At 46.0% G+C, this 17,870-nt stretch overlaps 1 protein-coding gene across 1 annotated transcript in view; it reads right to left on the bottom strand.

Moving 5' to 3' along the window:
- Window positions 1-1,854: 1,854 nt before the first annotated feature.
- The window catches only part of LOC127008630 (neuroligin-2-like), an 80,480-nt gene continuing 64,464 nt past the window's right edge, over window positions 1,855-17,870 (bottom strand). Inside the window, exons 4-9 of the mRNA XM_050880908.1 lie at window positions 8,426-8,655; window positions 7,869-8,091; window positions 7,238-7,392; window positions 6,471-6,583; window positions 6,062-6,236; window positions 1,855-5,855 (exon numbers count right to left, since the gene is read on the bottom strand). Of these exons, the coding sequence (XP_050736865.1) occupies window positions 5,108-5,855; window positions 6,062-6,236; window positions 6,471-6,583; window positions 7,238-7,392; window positions 7,869-8,091; window positions 8,426-8,655 (1,644 nt within the window). The 3' untranslated portion in view covers window positions 1,855-5,107. The remainder of the gene's footprint in view (window positions 5,856-6,061; window positions 6,237-6,470; window positions 6,584-7,237; window positions 7,393-7,868; window positions 8,092-8,425; window positions 8,656-17,870) is intronic.

Raw genomic sequence — 17,870 nt, 5'->3', positions numbered from 1 at the left:
AGGCTGGGAGTTACAAACGTATTTCTAGGAATGATAGGCTACCTTGCAAAACGTCACTGCTGATGACATAACCTTCAAAAACAAGCTCGACCGCCACTTCCTTCAACTTAATATCAAGTAGAGTTGAAATGCAACGTTTTGGAGCCTCCTGATTAATGTAGAATCAATTAGGTTTAAGGACAGACCACCTAGTCTGGGCCATGGGGTCTGTGTGGTCTGATTTTCTATGTAAATCTATGTAAATCTTTAATCTTGCCTATAGTCCGCGGATCATTAATTCTATCTGTCCACTCGTGAACGTCGATGTGGCACCTGTGCATTGTTATAGTTCGTGATTGCGTGAGGATCAACTTTATATTTTCAGTGATATATTCGATTGTTTGTGTGTACAAAAAAACCCTCAACCCCTAGCTCTTATATGAACCGCAAACATGCCGATTTGCATCGATAATCTACCATACAAGCACATGAAAGAAAATTGTTTATCAAACAGTAGCCTATATAGTCTGATCATACTCGAACGACTGTATAGGCCTACGTTATATATAGCTTTTCAGATTCTCATATTTTCATCTCATTCAGGTACATAAAGTGAGATCTGGCTGTGCAAGTGTCTATAGTACATTAGAAATTTTGATGTGTTGCATATGTTATAACATGGATAAAGTTTGAAATAGCCTATAGCATATATCACATTCAACAGTTACCCTAGCTATTATTTATACTATTTCATGTTATTTTGAATATTAATCGCTATTTACATGCAGTACATTATTAAAGGACCCTTTATTTGCACTTGAAAAGCCAGATGTATTTTAATATACCTGAAATGAGATGAATTATATGAATTTGAAAAACCGTAGGTCGTTCGAGCATGACTATGGTTGATACCTTGGAGGAATAATACAAGGAGGGGGCATGACGTCACAGAAGTGAAGCCGACTTGGCTCCGCCCCCTCCCCGCCGCGGCCCTCAATTCCACCCAAAACCAGTCACTTATACCAAGTCATACGCAGCTTTGTGGGAGGAGACACGGCAGAGGCGTGGCTTATGCGTGACGCTGCTTGGTGCCAAACTATATACCTATAGTCGATCGACTCTAACTTGAGCCCTGTGGCTTGGCCCGGGGAAACCCCCATTGTTTACACATCTACCAATGACCTACGCATGGCGATTCTGTCTCAGTGTTAGTCTGTACGTTATTTATTTATGGAATTTATATATATTCATAATACGACTGCATGGCTTGGGATTTGAGGAAAAGACAAATACTCTGTAAACCTTCCATTTCATTTGGCAACGTGGCTCATGCGATATGGTGCTGCACCATTCACCTTTCCGTCACCACAGAAGACTTACGTAGGTCTCACTCTCGCGTCCTGCACAGCCAAGCAAAAGACATCATATATAACGAAAATAAGAGAGAGAGAGAGAGAGAGAGAGAGAGAGAGAGAGAGAGAGAGAGAGAGAGAGAGAGAGAGAGAGAGATATGGGGTGATGTGGCAGTAGCGCGGCTCAGGGGAGCCGTGCCTAAAGGCTCAAGTTAGATTCGATAGACTACAGGCAACCAACCACCTCCTGTCACTTCTACATCATTATTCTAAGCTACAAAGAAGAGGAACAAAGGTGTCAGGCAGTACAAATGGTCCTTCATATAGAAAATAACACGATGTACACACACAGCCGAACACCAGACTTCCCTACAGCTTTATCTTTTATTGTGCTGATTAATAGATGAGTGAAATCCACCACCACCACCACCACTACCAACAACAACTATTACTACTACTACTACTACTACTTCTACTATCAAGTTATTAGTATACAGTGTGAAGGAAACTACATTACTACCATTTGAACAATTTATTAACCCTACTTCATGAGTAACTTATTGCCATCAAAGACAATTCACATAAACAGATTTACATTGGCTCTTAAACTAATATTGGATGTAAACATCATCGCTCTGACCTTTCACAGTTTATGAAAGTAATTCCTAGTAGCGTAAAAATGACCTCCACTGACCCTGTAACACTCACTCACGCTCAAGAAATATCCATCTCCAAGGCAAGCGTTCAGTGCACCTTAACTCACCAAGTCTTCCCTGTGGAACAACCTGAGGCCGTATTCCTAAACGTATCGGCACCTCAGCTCTCCTGTTTGAAAAGCCTCTTGTAGAAGTTGCTAGGCATTTCATGGGCTGTTTTGTGACCCTCGTGGTAGTTTTACACAACTTCTTCACCCTGAACTTGAAAGCCACCCATGAAAACCCGGGTAATCTTCTCTGTGGGCTTGGAAAATAGTCGTCATGGGAGCCCGATACATTTAAGAACATGGACTCTGATCATAAACTAAGATATACGAACAAAACGTTTCCTTCACAAACTAATATAAGGGACGACTCAAAATGTTAGTCTTATAAGGTGTTGGTACTAAGTAAAGCTGCTGGAGGAAACGTGAGGTGGGAGGAAAAGTAGGAAAAGGCGGAGGAGGAGGAGGAATAGGTTGCTCGATGTTCATAAGCTGAAATAGAAGGATGAAACGTTGTGTCGATTACATGAAAGGGAACGTTGTGTGATATGAGTCTTTGATGGATGCAAGAGAGGAAGGGATGGTGTGAGAGGTTTCTAATGGTACGTATGTGATGACTTAGGCCTAGGATGTGATGCTGTGTATGGGGGAAATGAACGTATATGTACGGATGTGTGAGGTATACGTAACCATGTGTGAAACTGGTCTCATAAGTGTGTGTGTGTGTGTGTGTGTGTGTGTGTGTGTGTGTGTGTGTGTGTGAGAACAGTCAAGGCAACCACCTCCCCTCACTTCTCCATCATTATTCTAAGCTACAAAGAAGAGGAACAAAGATGGCAGGCAGTACAAATGGTCCTTCATATAGAAAATAACACGATGTACACACACAGCCGAACACCAGACACTTCCCTCTATAACCCCACACCTCGCCTTGGAAAAAAAAGACAATAAGAACCTGGAATGAGTTTTTTCTTTAGCGCCATTATGGAGGTCGCAGACGGCTTGTGACCCTCCGTCCTGTTTGCCGCTCACACCCCTACCCTTCTCGAGATGACTGATCCTTATGTACACGATGACCTAGAGCAGCACATCGATCTCCGGCCCCCTACAGACGACGCACCTCCATCACGGGTGCTTAGGAGGTTATGGTCAGGGTCCCGTCCCATCTCCTTCCCTGGGTAGTGACGTGGGGCAGGTGTGTCGGAATGACGTGCTGCACTACAACTTTGCACCACACACACACACACACACACACACACACACACACACACACACACACACACACACATGCGCATACACACACGCACACCCTCTACTCAATCTACAGTCAGACAAGTGCATGTATCGGTTAAAATATAAGAAGCTTTGTTGGGAATGTAGTAGATTCAACATGAACCTCTGCTCTGAAGGACTCATATGCCGCGTGTCAGGGAAGCTGGCGCCTCGGATGGCCGCCACCTTATCCGCAACACTTGTCATGAGCATCGAAATAACAGTCTCCTTCGAGCCAGCCACGCAGCTTTGAGGGTCTCCATGCACCACCACTGCACCTACGAGCTATACAAGACTGGTCGGCTCTGACAGTGGCTGGGAATATCAAAAGGGTCGTACAAAAGAAGGAGGAGCAATTTGAACACTTAACAAACAATGATAGTGATTACAAACAAACAGTCAAACATTGTTATCATTTGTTGCTACGGCTGGCAGGTGAAGCAGCAGCAGCAGCGTCCCACCTACATGAAGGTAAACGGTAAATATTTATGGAAAAAAGGAAACTTCAGAGGCCGGTGTCACGCTCACCCGTCCCGACTGTCGTGATGAGCAGCTCTTGAGTCACGAGCTTAGACGGTGCAGAAAAGACTCAATGGAAAAACGTCTGAGGTTCCTGCACCATTACAACGGCTATGAACGTACGGAGAACAGCACCCAGATTGTCACTCGCTTGGCAGAACACCTCACACGTTCCTTCATTAAGTGCGGGGATGTATGTAACTCGAGCCTGACCACTCACCTTCTGTTGGTCCTCGTGGTGGCCAACTCACCACTACCACTTCTCGCACCCATTGCTTTCACCACTGCTCTAGTCAATACTTCGTGCTGGCTTCACCTTGTTTTCTTTATAGTGGATGCTTTATACTTTGCAATGCTGGACTCTCTTTCACGTGGGATCATTAACTTTCAACTTTTTTTTCAGTGTTTAGTATTTCTGAAAGTGGAGTGATGTCGTCAAGTTTGTGCAGTAATCGAGAAGGTTTGTGGCGCCCCTTAGAGGCTGCCACCACTCCATGTACAGACACACACACACACACACACACACAGTCTAAGTCATCTACGTCATCATGGCAGGAAATATATGCACCTCAACTTTTTTTTGGGTACATCTCTTGTCGTGAAACTGCACACTACACACAGAATAATGAATAAAGTGAGGATGTCGTACCCTTGCTTCATGGTAAAGAGAGATGCACGCTTGCAGTCTTTCTTCAGCCCCAACACCTATTACTGGGTCGTTGGAACATTCCTCTCCACCCTTTCAAAGATCACCTTGGGTTGCCACCACACATTTCATCACGGGACATGGCTCTCCTCCTCAACCAAGAAGCTTATGATAGTGTGGAATGGACGTAGACGTGTCACCAAGAGGTTCTGACTTCTGCTTTGACCGCACCACACTGAGACGAGGACACAGTGAAGGGCGAAGAGACTGCTGGCAAGTTCTCTCACTCACGAGGGCAGGACACTATTTTCCCATGAAAGTTGAGCAGTCGAGCGACACACCGAGGCAGTGGAACACCCAGGGAAGGCGTCCGGCGCCAGTAATTCGTCATTGTAGAGATTGGAGCCTCATAGAAACTTAAGTTGTATCACGGCTATGTCTGACAAGCAACAAATAGAGTACGGGAGTGAGAAAGAGTTCTACTGTAACCTAAGTAGCTAAAAAGAAGTGTTGCAAGTGTTCACAAGTTGAACTGTGGACGAGGCAGGGGCAATGCAGGTGTTGGGGGAGAGGGGGGGGGGGGGCTGGGAGAGGCAGGGTGGGCAGGGCTATACTATAGAGATGAGTCTTCTAATACCGCTATACTCGAAGTTCTCCAACGTTGGATTCTTTAGTGGGGCTCTTGGAGGGCGTGGAGGTGTGTGGTGAGGTGAGAGTGAAGGACGTTTGCTTCAGGAGCGGCTGAGACTCTGAGCTGTGGGAGGTGGGTACCTGAGGGGGAGGCGGGGCACGCGGCACCGACAGCGTGAGGCTGGCGCTCCCCGGCTGTTTCTGGCCCTCGCAGGTAATGACTTTGGCGAGGCCGCCACGGGGAAGCGTGTGCAGGTGGGAGACGCCGTGAGCGGTACCGTAGTGTGGGGACTGGCCCGGGTAGTCGGCGAACTCCGGCGGCGGCAAGTGGGTTGTCTGGGTCATGGGGGTAGAGGGAGGGGCCTTGGAGCCTCCTGACACCATTCGGGTTACCACCTCGGCCTTGACAGCGAGACTCGGGGTCGGGGGCGTATGCACGTCGCCGCTGATGCTGTTGGCGGGTGCGAGGAGGCCGCCATTCTCTGCTACCTTCTTGGCTTCCATGCGTGACTTGTCCCGCTGGTAATACACGCCGGCGAAGATGAGCACGTTCAGGATGAGCAGCGAGCAGCCGATGGCGATGGTAACAGAGAGGGCGGTGGAGTAGGCAGCGAACCCATCGCTGAGTGAGGCATGGGAGCGCAGACCAGTGCTGTTGCTGCCATCGGGGCTGGCTGGGGTGGACTGTAACACCGCCGACACATTGTACTGCCGGGTAGTTGTGGCCTCCGTTGTTGTCTCCGGTGGGAGGATCACCCTGGAACAAAATCTGAGTTAGGGCAGTGGACGAGGAAGCAACGACTAATGACTTCAGGGAATGAATGTTGAAGATTCCAGTGACCTGTTGAGGAAGGGCAGGAGTAAGTTATCCATCAGTTTAAGAAGGAATCAATAAGGACTCTAACACGCATCATTCTTTTGTCATGGTATGAAAAGCCTATGAACTACCGCTGCCAATACTACCTGGTGACTGGCTCGGACCTGACGAAGCCCCGGTAGGAGTTCCAGTCATTGTGGTTCTCGAGGTGGTGGTGGGTCTCAGGCGCGTCCTTCCCTGCGCGGTGCAGCTGCGGCACCAGGTGGAGCCAGAAGCTTAGTTGATGCGAGCGGTAGTGGGACTTGACACGAGGCTTGAGGTCTGGGATATGGGAAGGAGGAGAAGGAGTTAGTTATTTGCCTTGAATAACACATATCCTACATCGGCCAAAAACGAAAATTCAGTGAGAGATGCAATTTCTTTAATGATTGATAGACAAATATCTTACTCTGTAACTTACAAAATGACTCAAAATGCTATTTGGTGTAAAAGACAACACTGACTTTTGATGTTTACAGAGGCACAAAGTTTTGAATGATTGCTGAGTGCACGTACCTATTTCAATGTACCTCTGCCGCATGCCATTGTACACAGGCCACTCGAGGGTCCGTGCTCGACTCTTCTCTGTCATCCTGTCGTTGACCTGTGGCTCCGGCTCACTGGGGCTTCTGAGGCAGGGAAATAAAAGGTTATGAGTTGCTAGCACTGATGTGTCTAGGTAATGGACCTGCCTGGACACATGACATAAAGAGTAAGGAGATCTCCCTACCTCCCTAAAAAAAAGTATATATATATTATAGTCGATGTAGAAAAAGCTGTGTTCTATTTTGAGTTAATGGCAAAGAAATTGAATTATAAGTTGAATATTCAAAGTAACATGTTATGAAGAGTAAGGAGCTCACCCCACCTCCCTAAGAAGAGTGGAGTTTTATAATTAAGGTGGAACGATAAGCTACGTCTTCCATTTGAAGTGGATGGCAAAGAAATGTAATTATCAACTCAGTGTTCAAAGTTACATGATATAATGAATAAGGAGCTTTCCCCACCTCCCTAAAAAAATATGAAGTATTATTAATTGATGTGGAATGATAAACTATGAGATCTATTTCCAGTGGATGGCTGAATATTGGAGTGAATACCAAACGAGTGTTACGGTCCCCGTGCTCCCTTATCCCAGGTTCTCGGCCTTAGCTACTTTAAATGAAACACAACACGGGAAAAGGTAGACCACATTAATAATTATCCTAAATCATCATATCCTAACACGTGTCACTCCAGACCCATCCGTTCCCGTCATTCCCAAAACGCTCGCCACACCGTACCCTATCCTGGCGAAGTTCACCCAGTACGTCAGGACGGTCTCGGAGAGCTTCACTTCGGCCTGCGTGTAGTTGGTGGGGAAGTGTGCCAGTGAGTCGACCAGAGGTGCCCCCCACACGTACGGGAGCTCCTCGCCGTGCACACACCCGAGCCGCTGCTGCTGAGGCCAAGGGAGAGTGTTAGAGGCAAGTGATCACCTGACATACGATAACTAACCAGAATGAAAGGTGAATATGTAAAGGAAAGTTAGGTCGGTATTCTCAGACGCTTCTACCTCTCACATCAACTATTTCCAAAGGTCGAAAAGGAGATCAATCGGGTTCTAACGAGTGTGGTTTTAGGTTCATGGTACAGAAGAATGATCATGCTACCACCAGGCTCATAAAACTACCCCTGGAAATGCCCAGTACTCCTATGAAAGCCTTGACAAATAAGTATAGGCTTGGGCACTGAAATGTTTAAGAATATGATCCTTACAGATTTGCTCGTCTGTTAAAGATAATACAATAGTTTTTATCTTGATCAGCAATGGTGGTGAGTTAAGAATTTCATTGCCTAGCGAAACGGGAATCTGTCCTCTTCCCCTTTAAGAGTGATGATGAAGATTAAACGAGGAGCCATTCTCATCCTCACCTGCTCAAAGTCTCCGTTCCTGGTCTGGTAGTCGAACACGTACAGGTAGGTCTTGGAGGAGGCCAGGGAGTGCAGGTTGCCGGTGTGCATGACTGGGGCGCCGTACAGGGCATCGGAGAGCAGCGACAGCGTCTCCTCCCTGGTGCTGATGGGGTGGCGGACGGGACGCTCCCAGTCTGTGTATTCGTTGATGACCGTCGCCATGATCTCCGTCAGGTGGTAGCTAGGGGGGGTGGGGGGGAAGGTCAGGTGAGTGTGTGCAAAGGGTGAGATATGGCAGGAGTGCTTATGTTAGTAGCAAGTTTAGTAAAAATCACTCTTATGGAAAACAGAGGCAAGGAACTGGATGATCTTTACGACTTATCTCTGCTGGACTCGAAACTTAAGAGGATTTTACTGCAGTAAATATGTTGAGAGGAGAGTGTGCAGAGATTGCACTTCTAAATACACGTTACATGGCAATAAGCATGAAGGAAAAGTGTTGGGATAAAATGCGCCATAACAATGGAAATTACTGTGGTTTCATGTTACAATCAAAACATGAAAAAATATCTTACTTGTATGTGTTGCGGATGAAGGTCCTTAATATCTTGTTCCTTTTGTCCATCTCGAAGCCCGTCTTGATGTCGTCGTCGTTGAAGCTGAAGAAGGCGTCGGACGGGGTCACGCCGAAGACGAGGTCGTAGCTGGCCAGGCGGTTGATGTAGGACGGACGGTCGGTGTCAAAGTCGGTGCCGATAACCACGCCGTCCACCGTCGGTCCGAAGGCGTAGTAGTACTCCGGCACCTATGGACAGACAGACAGACAGATAGGCGTCACTCAGGAAGCCAACGCTTGTCTCACTCTCACCACCACCTCTGTCAAGGGATGTTTGATGCCTTTGAAAAATGTATTTTGGCGATTCGACATCCTTGTTTTCGATGTTTGTTTTCCCTGAGCAGGACGCCGCCGCGGCAGGTAACACGATGAGCGATTCAGGGAAGCAATCTCTTGCCTGACAGGCTTCGCACCTCTGGGGGCAGGAACTGTCCACTCAATTACTTAACACAAAACGCGGCCAGGCAAGCCTTTGAACCACAATTTCGAGACATTTGCGAGCGAGGTAGGAAAACTTTTCAGATTTAAACGAGTGCCATGTCTATATGAAATTGAAATTGATATTGGTTGTGGAGATGAATATATTATATCTAGACTGTCGTGGTAGTTTTGGGTTCCTACAATATGTTAAGGATCATAATGTCGCCTGTGTTCAGCTTATCGTTTTCTTTTAATAAGCGTGCTGTCTAAAGAGTTATAATTCACATGTCAAAGAGCCTGACGGCAGCCTTTGCACGCCACTTTGACGGTGCATCGGTTTCAGTAAGGAAGGCGGGAAGGGGAGCGACAAAGAGGAGGATGTGGTGGCGGTGGTGGTGGTGGTGGTGAAAGGACAAAACAGTTCGTGGAGGTGACGGTGCTGATGACTGTGAAGGGAGGAGGTGACGCATGTGGTTATGGCGGAGGATGTGGTATGAGGGTGGGCGTCAGCTGGTTGGAGGTTGTGAGAGGAGGTGGGTCAGAGGTGGTAGAGGAAGTGGAGGGGGGCGATGTGAAGTGGAAGGGGTACGTGAGTGGAAATGGGTCCTTTGGCGCACGGCGGGTCAGTGTTAGGAGGATGAGTCAGAATTAATTTGTGCCGTGGCTCAGACTGGCCGCTGGCGTTCCAGAGCTTTGATTCCACCAAATGACTCCATCCCGACACGAAATGGGTAGGCGTGCGGGCGACGCTCCGCTGTGGACGGATTTAAATTTAGTCAACAAGCCGCTGTGTAATGTTATCAAGTCCCGGCCTGTCCGCAGTATAGAAGGGAGTAACGAAATGATAAGACTTTGCGATAAAATACCAGATAAATCTATTACTGCTAATGTTAACCTGCTGGCCTGATCCACGGGTGATAAGGAAAGTAACCCGCGTCAGAAAGCAATGAGTAAACAAAACCTAGCAAAAAATAGTTGTTAAATCGATTTCTACTGTTGTTAATTAACCTGCTGGCCTGATCCACGGGTGATAAGGAAAGTAACCCGCGTCAGAAAGCAATGAGTAAACAAAACCTAGCAAAAAATAGTTGTTAAATCGATTTCTACTGTTGTTAATTAACCTGCTGGCCTGATCCACGGGTGATAAGGAAAGTAACCCGCGTCAGAAAGCAATGAGTAAACAAAACCTTGCAAAAAATAGTTGTTAAATCGATTTCTACCGTTGTTAATTAACCTGCTGGCCTGATCCACGGCTGATAAAGAAAACAAATATCCGGCGTCAGAAGGAAATGACTAAATGATAAAACCTCACAATAAAATACCAGTTAAACCGATTACTGCTATCATTAACCTGCTCGCCTGATTCGCGGATAATAAATAAAAAAATCTATCCCGCGTCAGCAAACACTGGCACAATGTAGTTCAGAGGCGCCGCTTTAACTGCTGACTAACACAACGCTATTTGGTCCAGCGTCGAGCAGTGACCGACGTGCGGTGTAGCAGTTCATGATTCATCCTTGGTGGGCGTTATTCATGTCATGTGCGGCGAAGGTGTAGTGGGTTACTTGGCGCGGGGATAGGCGAGTGGCGGCTTTCCTCCCCTCTCCCCCTCCATCTTAGGCCGTACACCACACGCTTGTAACCCTCCTTCCCTCCCCCTCCCTATGCCTTACACCACACGCTTGTAACCCTCCTTCCCTCCCCCTCCCTAGGCCTTACACCACACGCTTGTAACCCTCCTTCCCTCCCCCTCCCTAGGCCTTACACCACACGCTTGTAACCTCCTTCCTCCCTCCCTAGGCCTTACACCACACGCTTGTAACCCTCCTTCCCTCCCCCTCCCTAGGCCTTACACCACACGCTTGTAACCCTCCTTCCCTCCCCCTCCCTATGCCTTACATCACACGCTTGTAACCCTCCTTCCCTCCCCCTCCCTAGGCCTTACATCACACGCTTGAAACTCCCCTCCCAATCTGCCCCTCCCTTTTCCTCCTTCCCCTCCTTTCCTCACCCCCCCTTCCCCCTCCCCTTCCTTACGCCTTGCACCATACTGAAACTCCCCTTCCCCCTCCCCCTCTCCCCCTCAGGCCTGCTATCACATCCCTTAAACTCCCTTCTCTCCCTCCACCTCTTCCCTCCCCCTCAGGCCTGGCATCACACCCCTAAAACACCCCTTCCCCACCTACCCTCCTTCCCATCCCCTTACGTCTTACACCATACTCCTGAAACTCTCCTCCCCCCCATACACCACACACCTCCTCCCTCCCCCTCCCTTCCCGTACCATTAGGCCTGCCACTGCCACCACACGACTGAAACAACTATGTCTGAAATTTGGAGTACAACATTCCATTTGGGACCGTATACGCAGGGCAGCGATGTGCACGATGCAACACACGCGGGAGGGGGGCACAGCCTTCAACACTGCAACACACACGCTTCGGGAATGCAACACTTGACTCTTGAATACGACCTGTGCGTGTTTGTGTGTTAAAACGGTAATGTGGTCTTCAGGGAGGAGAACGCGGAACAAATGGTATCCCGTATATTGGCTCAACTGAAAGGTTACATCCCACCTCCCAATAATGAACGGTTCTGTGGAGGTTAATGAATTTCGAGATTTTATTATAGAGTATGAGGGATTTAAAAGGAAAGGAATAACGTATACTATAGTAAACTGATGTAAACTTATATGATAGCTGTAGGAGTAGAAATATGTGTGTGTGTGTGTGTGTGTGTGTGTGTGTGAGAGAGAGAGAGAGAGAGAGAGAGAGAGAGAGAGAGAGAGAGAGAGAGAGAGAGAGAGAGAGAGAGAGAGAGAGAGAGAGAGAGAGAGAGAGAGAGAGAGAGAGAGAGAGAGATTTACATAGATTTACATAGATATTAAAACCACACAGACAGATAAAGCCTGAGAGATAACGTATCAAGAGAGATAACATATCGATAACAACGCCCCAGAAAAAAAACAAAAACGGCTACCACTCATGTTACGCTTCGTCCCACTTTTCGTCAGGCAAGAAATGTTTCGATTCTTAGGTGAGACAAAATTAAAAAAAGAATTAAAAAGGAGGAAAAAAACCCCACCCTCTCCGCCGTTCACTGCGGCAAAAAACGGCGGTGAAGCGAGAAGCGAAAACTCAACATAGACTCTTTTCCAGCACGAATGAGAGGGGGGAAGGGGGGACGGCGGGGGAGGAGGGGAGGGGGAAGGGTAACAGAGCAGGTAAGGAAGGGGGGGGGGGGTCAAGGTGAAAAGGGGGTGGGGGCGTCACACCTCCAAAAAGCCTCTCGTCGCCCACTCGCCTGAGGATTAAGGAAACTTTGGATAAGATTAACTCTCCTGTTATTACAAAACTTGGAATACTTGCGCATGGAAAAAGTTTGTTAATGAGGTGTTTACGGTTGAAATATCCCGGGTTCTTTTCGAGCTGGCCGCCAGTTGGCTTAAATCACCGGCGTTTTTTTCTTTTTTTCTTTTTGTCTCAATGGGCGGAGGCAGCGGCGAGGCAGACGGTACAAAGCTATTAAGAACTATCCGAATAAAGAGCAGATGGTAAGCAGAGGCCCGCTGGAATGACAGACTCCGAGGCGAAGAAAGGGAAAAGAGGTGATCCGTGTAAGGCAAGGTTCTGGGAGTGCTTACGAAGACGAGGATTGATGACTGAGATGCAAGTTTCTGGGTGTAAAGGGAAAAAAAAAGGTGCTCCTTGTAGGTTCTGGCAGTGCTTACAAAGACGAGGACTGATGACTGAGACTGCAAGTTTTTGAGTGTAAAGGGAAAAAAGGTGCTCCGTGTAAGGCAAGGTTCTGGGAGTGCTTACGAAGACGAGGACTGATGACTGGGATGCAAGTTTCTGAGTGTAAAAGGAAAAAAAGGTCCTCCGTGTAGGTTCCAGGAGTGCTTACGAAGACGAGGACTGATGACTGTCATGCAAGTTTCTGAGTGTAAAGGGAACAAAGGTGCTCCGTGTAAGGAAAGGTTCTGGCAGTGCTTACGAAGACGAGGACTGATGACTGTCATGCAAATTTCTGGGTGTAAATGGAACAAAGGTGCTCGGTGTAAGGAAAGGTTCTGGGAGTGCTGACGAAGACGAGGACTGGTGACTGGGATGCAAGTTTCTGAGTGTATACAAGTACGGGGCGTGCAGAAAGACCAGCCAGTCGCAGTTCGCCCTCGACGGTGGCGCTGAAGGAGGCAGGGGATTTTTATTTTTTACCCTCTTAACATGACAACAACAACTACTTTTTTTTTTTTACAACAAAGGAGACAGCTCAAGGGCACAAAAAAAGGAAACAATAATAAAAAAGCCCGCTAGTCGCTGCTCCTAAAAAAAGAATCAAAAGAGGTGGCCGAAAGAGAGGTCAATTTCGGGAGGAGAGATGTCTTGATACTACTACTACTACTACTACTACTACTACTACGCGTCTACTGCCACGGCTACTACCAACTTTTCTATTTTTTTTAAGGTTAAGGAGGCAGCTCAAGGGCAAAAAGCAATTGAGAAAAAAAAAAAAAAAAAAAAAAAGCCCGCTAATCACTGCCTCCTAAATATCGACATAACTCTAGTAAAAAAAAAACGAAATGGTGACAAAATAAAAAACAACAAGCAAATAAGCATAGCGGGTACACCTCAACTATTGCTTCTGTTTTGATGGGAAATTATGCGTCGTGTGAACTAACTTTTTTATTCTTTTTTTTTTCATTTTTTTTCTTATTTTTGCCTCGTGACTATGAGTATTGTCTATAAATTGTAACTAAATCACCCACCTCTCTTTCTCTGTCACACACACACACACACACACACACACACACACACACACACACACACACACGCACGCGTTCAATACTGCGTCTCTTTCGATTCCGAGTCTGTGGAGGCCAAATTCTCTCTCTCTCTCTCTCTCTCTCTCTCTCTCTCTCTCTCTCTCCTACTTCCTTTTTTCCTCTTTCTCTCCTTCTCTTTCTTCTCCCAAGTTGCCTTCAACCAAATTCTCTCTCTCTCTCTCTCTCTCTCTCTCTCTCTCGTTTGTCTTGTCGGGGCCTCGTTCAGTGTGCTCAGGGAGGTACTGTCGGAGCTCCCTCTTTCCTGCCTAATCCACTTGCATCGAATTAACTCTCGTATATATTTGCCACGAAAAAGACAAACAAAAACAACAAGCAGGTATCCCTCCCCGTCTTTTCAGCTTCACAAGAATGCGTGTACTTGAAACTCGACCCACGCGAACCTCGGAAATGAAGCAGTTTGAAGCATTTTTTTTTTAGTATTATGGTTCGTTCTTGCGTGTTGTTTGGGTTAGTCTCGTAGCCAAGCAGTGGTTCATTTATACGTGTTTGATTTGCCTTTAAAAAGACTCTGGTCGTAAGTAGGTTGCCGTATTTCTTAACTTTATGAAACTTGATTAATGAGGTGAATAAGTTTGCAAATTTTGTAAGTGGGGTCACAGGGAGATAAAAAGCTAAGATAGAAACTACTACTACTACTACTACTACTACTACTACTACTACTACTACTACTACTACTACTACTACAACTACTACTACTACTACTAGCTGCTACCACCTCCGCAAAACAACTTAGTCACCATTTCGCAATTACAACACAACTATGACCAAACTTCAAACTCATTTCCAACAAACACAAAACCCTTTCCGACACGTGTCCATGTATTTCCCTTCTTTACGAGTCAAGGCAATTCCGCGGGGCTTGCAAATCCTTGCTTTCCGCCGCTGAACTTCCCCGGCGCGGACAAGGGAAGAGCAAACACCAATTTTCATACGATTAGTGGAGGCGACGTAACACCTTCCTCCCTCCCTCCCGCTCGTCGCTCCGGGGAAGACAAACATGTTAGTCTGTTTGGGAAAGAAGACGTAAAAAAAAAAAAAAAAAAAAAAAAAGAGAGATGGAGAGAGATACGTATGCTCTATCATTTTACATCCTCATATCATGTTACAAACCTTTATAATTTTACATCCCCTTATCATTTTACATCCCCTTATCATTTTACACCCCCTTATAATATTACATCCCTATATCATTTTACATCCCTATATCATTTTACATCCCCTTATCATTTTACAACCCTTTATCATTTTGCCTCCATCATTGTGAAACGAACTGGAAATACAAGAATTCTGCTGCTGCTGATGATGATGATGACCAATACGTACACTCACTCGCCACTGTGTTTGGCGATGCTTTTAAATAACTTGTCTTACGTATGCACGGGTATATTTAATTCACTTCCTCCCTCCACGTATCACCTGTTTTTTGTTGTTGTTGTTGCTGTTGTTGTTGTTGTTGTTGTTGTTGTTGTTGTTGTAGTTGTTGTTGTTGTTGCGGTCCTTTGTTTTGCTGTCATTCTTGCTGTTTTTTATTTCACGTTGCTGTTGCTTTTGTTGACGATAAAGTTAATATTTTGTTTTTGTTCTTGTTGTTGCTGTATTTTTTTTTTTTTTTTTGTTGTTGTTGTTGTTGTTGTTGTTGCAGTTCTTTGTGTCGTTGTCATTCTTGCTGTTTTTTTATTTCACTTTGCTGTTGCTTTTACTGACGATGTTGCAATTTTGTTTTTGTTATCGTTGTTGCTGTTTTGTTGTTGTTGTTGTTGTTGATGATGATGTTGATGTTGCTGCTGCTGCTGTTGTTGTTGTTGTTGTTGTTGTTTGCTGTTTTGGAGTTCAGATGTAATATGCTATGTACCTATTTTTTGTTGTTTTTTCTGTTGTCTTTGTGGTTGTTGTAGTTGATGTTGTTGTCCGGGCGGGAAGCGGTGCGTACTACATAGCCACGGGACAGCGAGGCACAAAAAAATATAAACAGCCACAATATTTTACCGCGACGAGCCAACATTTGCGATATTAAATAAACACGAAACACTTTTACCCAAACGAATACTGAAAAAAAGGGAGAGAAATAAACATTGTGATGCCTGAACCGCTAAAACACACACACACACACACACACACACACACACACACACACACACACACACACACACGCACGTAGACACACACGCACCCACAGATAATTCAAGGGAATAGAGGGAGGAGGAATATAGGTCCCCAGACGTGTACTGTACATGTATACACTTTTCTCTTTTATAAGAGAGAGAGAGAGAGAGAGAGAGAGAGAGAGAGCAGTGCAGATACGTATATAGCGTCTCACTTCCTCCCACGTTCTCGCCTTACTTAACATACGTATACTCAACCTTCACTTTCAGGCATCCGTCGCAACAACGCTCTCCTTACAACCTCTCTCTCTCTCTCTCTCTCTCTCTCTCTCTCTCTCTCTGTGTGTGTGTGTGTGTGTGTGTGTTTTATCCTACAGCGTACCGGAACAGATAAAAAGTAAAGTGGAGGGTATTGATGGAAAACAAACAAACAAACAAACATCGCACACGCCCATCCAACCACCCGCCCACGTATCCATCCCTTCATCCACTAACTCACAACCAGACAAATCATAACATATACAATCAAACTAGTAATTAACAACTCTCCCATGCTCTTATGATCCTTTATCCAGCATCGAGCATCCGTTTCTCCCATCTTTCGTCAACACGTCATGGCCCATATTCTCAAACAGGTCGGGGCTTACACACCCACATTTGATCAGTCTTTCGTACAGGTTGTGGGCATTTCCAAGGGTAGTTTTATGAGCCTAGTGATAGTTTGACAAGGCCTCTGCGTCATGAATGTGAAAAACAGTCATGAGAACCCGATTAATCTCCTTTGTGACCTCTGGAAATATTTGTTGTGACGTCACGCCAATCCATGCCGTCACGGCCGCGGTGCATTATGGGTTGGCGGGATCAGCCCGATTGTTGTTGGGAGACCGTGCGGGGAGATTTCATGGCCACTGGAGTGACCTAGACGCGAGTTTTAAGCCTCGTTTTGTGGTGTTAACGGCACGTACTGGTAACCCGTTTGAGAATAGAAATGCCACATCTTTGCTGTGTTATTGGGTGTGGAAATAAGGCAGATAAACACCGAAGTTTATCATTTTACCGCCTGCCTAAAATACCAACGCGGCAAGGTGAACGGAGGGAGTTGATCGCTGAAAGAAGTTTCTGGTTATCGAGGATCTCCAGAGCCCAGACTTCAAACCCTGAACACTGGAGAATTTGTGGGAAGCACTTCATGACAGGTGTTTCAGTCATACACAATAACGAGTAGAGGCAGTGTTTCCTCAGTCCTTGTGAGTGCTTCCAGGGTCAATATAACGCACCTGCAGATTCAGATAGTTTTTTACAGTGGTGTCAAGCAAAGATTAGTGACATTGCACGACAGTGAAGTGAATTTTCACTTGTTTGTCAAGTTATTTAGCCTTTATTAAGAGTTCATTCCTCATCACTAGATTTAGTAGTGGCCAGCCCAAAAAGTTATTAATGTTGTATGGTAGGTATGAGTGATGATGAATGTCGGCACTCTGATACATTAGTTATTGTTAGATATGTTGCCAGCATCATTGTTCAAGTATTAGTTACTGTTAGATATGTAGACACTCGCTTTGTGAATGACCAACCTCTTAAAGGTGGGTTAGCTTGTGTGGTAAGTAGTACAAGTGGAGACGAATGTTGGCACTCTCTGAAGCATCACTTATTGTTAAATATGTAGATAAAGTCTTTGTTGAAGCACTATGTAGTTATTGTTAGGTTTGGAGACGGTGCGTATCTTTGCGAAAGCCATTTCTTCCTCTAAAGCTTGCCTTGGTTTCCACGTAAAGCTGCCGTATTTTAGGAAAACTAAGCCTGACTTAAGTGACCATCCTCTCATAATTCGCACAGAGAGCGAAAAATAATATTTGGAGTACTCCATTTCCTACGATCCCCCAACGAGGCACGGTCTCTCACTCACTCGCTGGTCCCCCAGCAAGGATAGACTGCCACAAGTGGCAGCCACGTTTGCTTCGTGACGTCATGAAAACGTCACAAGGTCGTGAATGAAAATACGCTATTATGTCAGCCAGACCAACGGACGGATATCGTG

The sequence above is a fragment of the Eriocheir sinensis genome, chromosome 38, assembly GCF_024679095.1.
Source record: "Eriocheir sinensis breed Jianghai 21 chromosome 38, ASM2467909v1, whole genome shotgun sequence".
Taxonomy (NCBI): Eukaryota; Metazoa; Arthropoda; class Malacostraca; order Decapoda; family Varunidae; genus Eriocheir; species Eriocheir sinensis.
The sequence above is the reverse complement of the archived record's forward strand: the minus strand, read 5'-3'. Positions and strand labels throughout refer to the sequence as shown.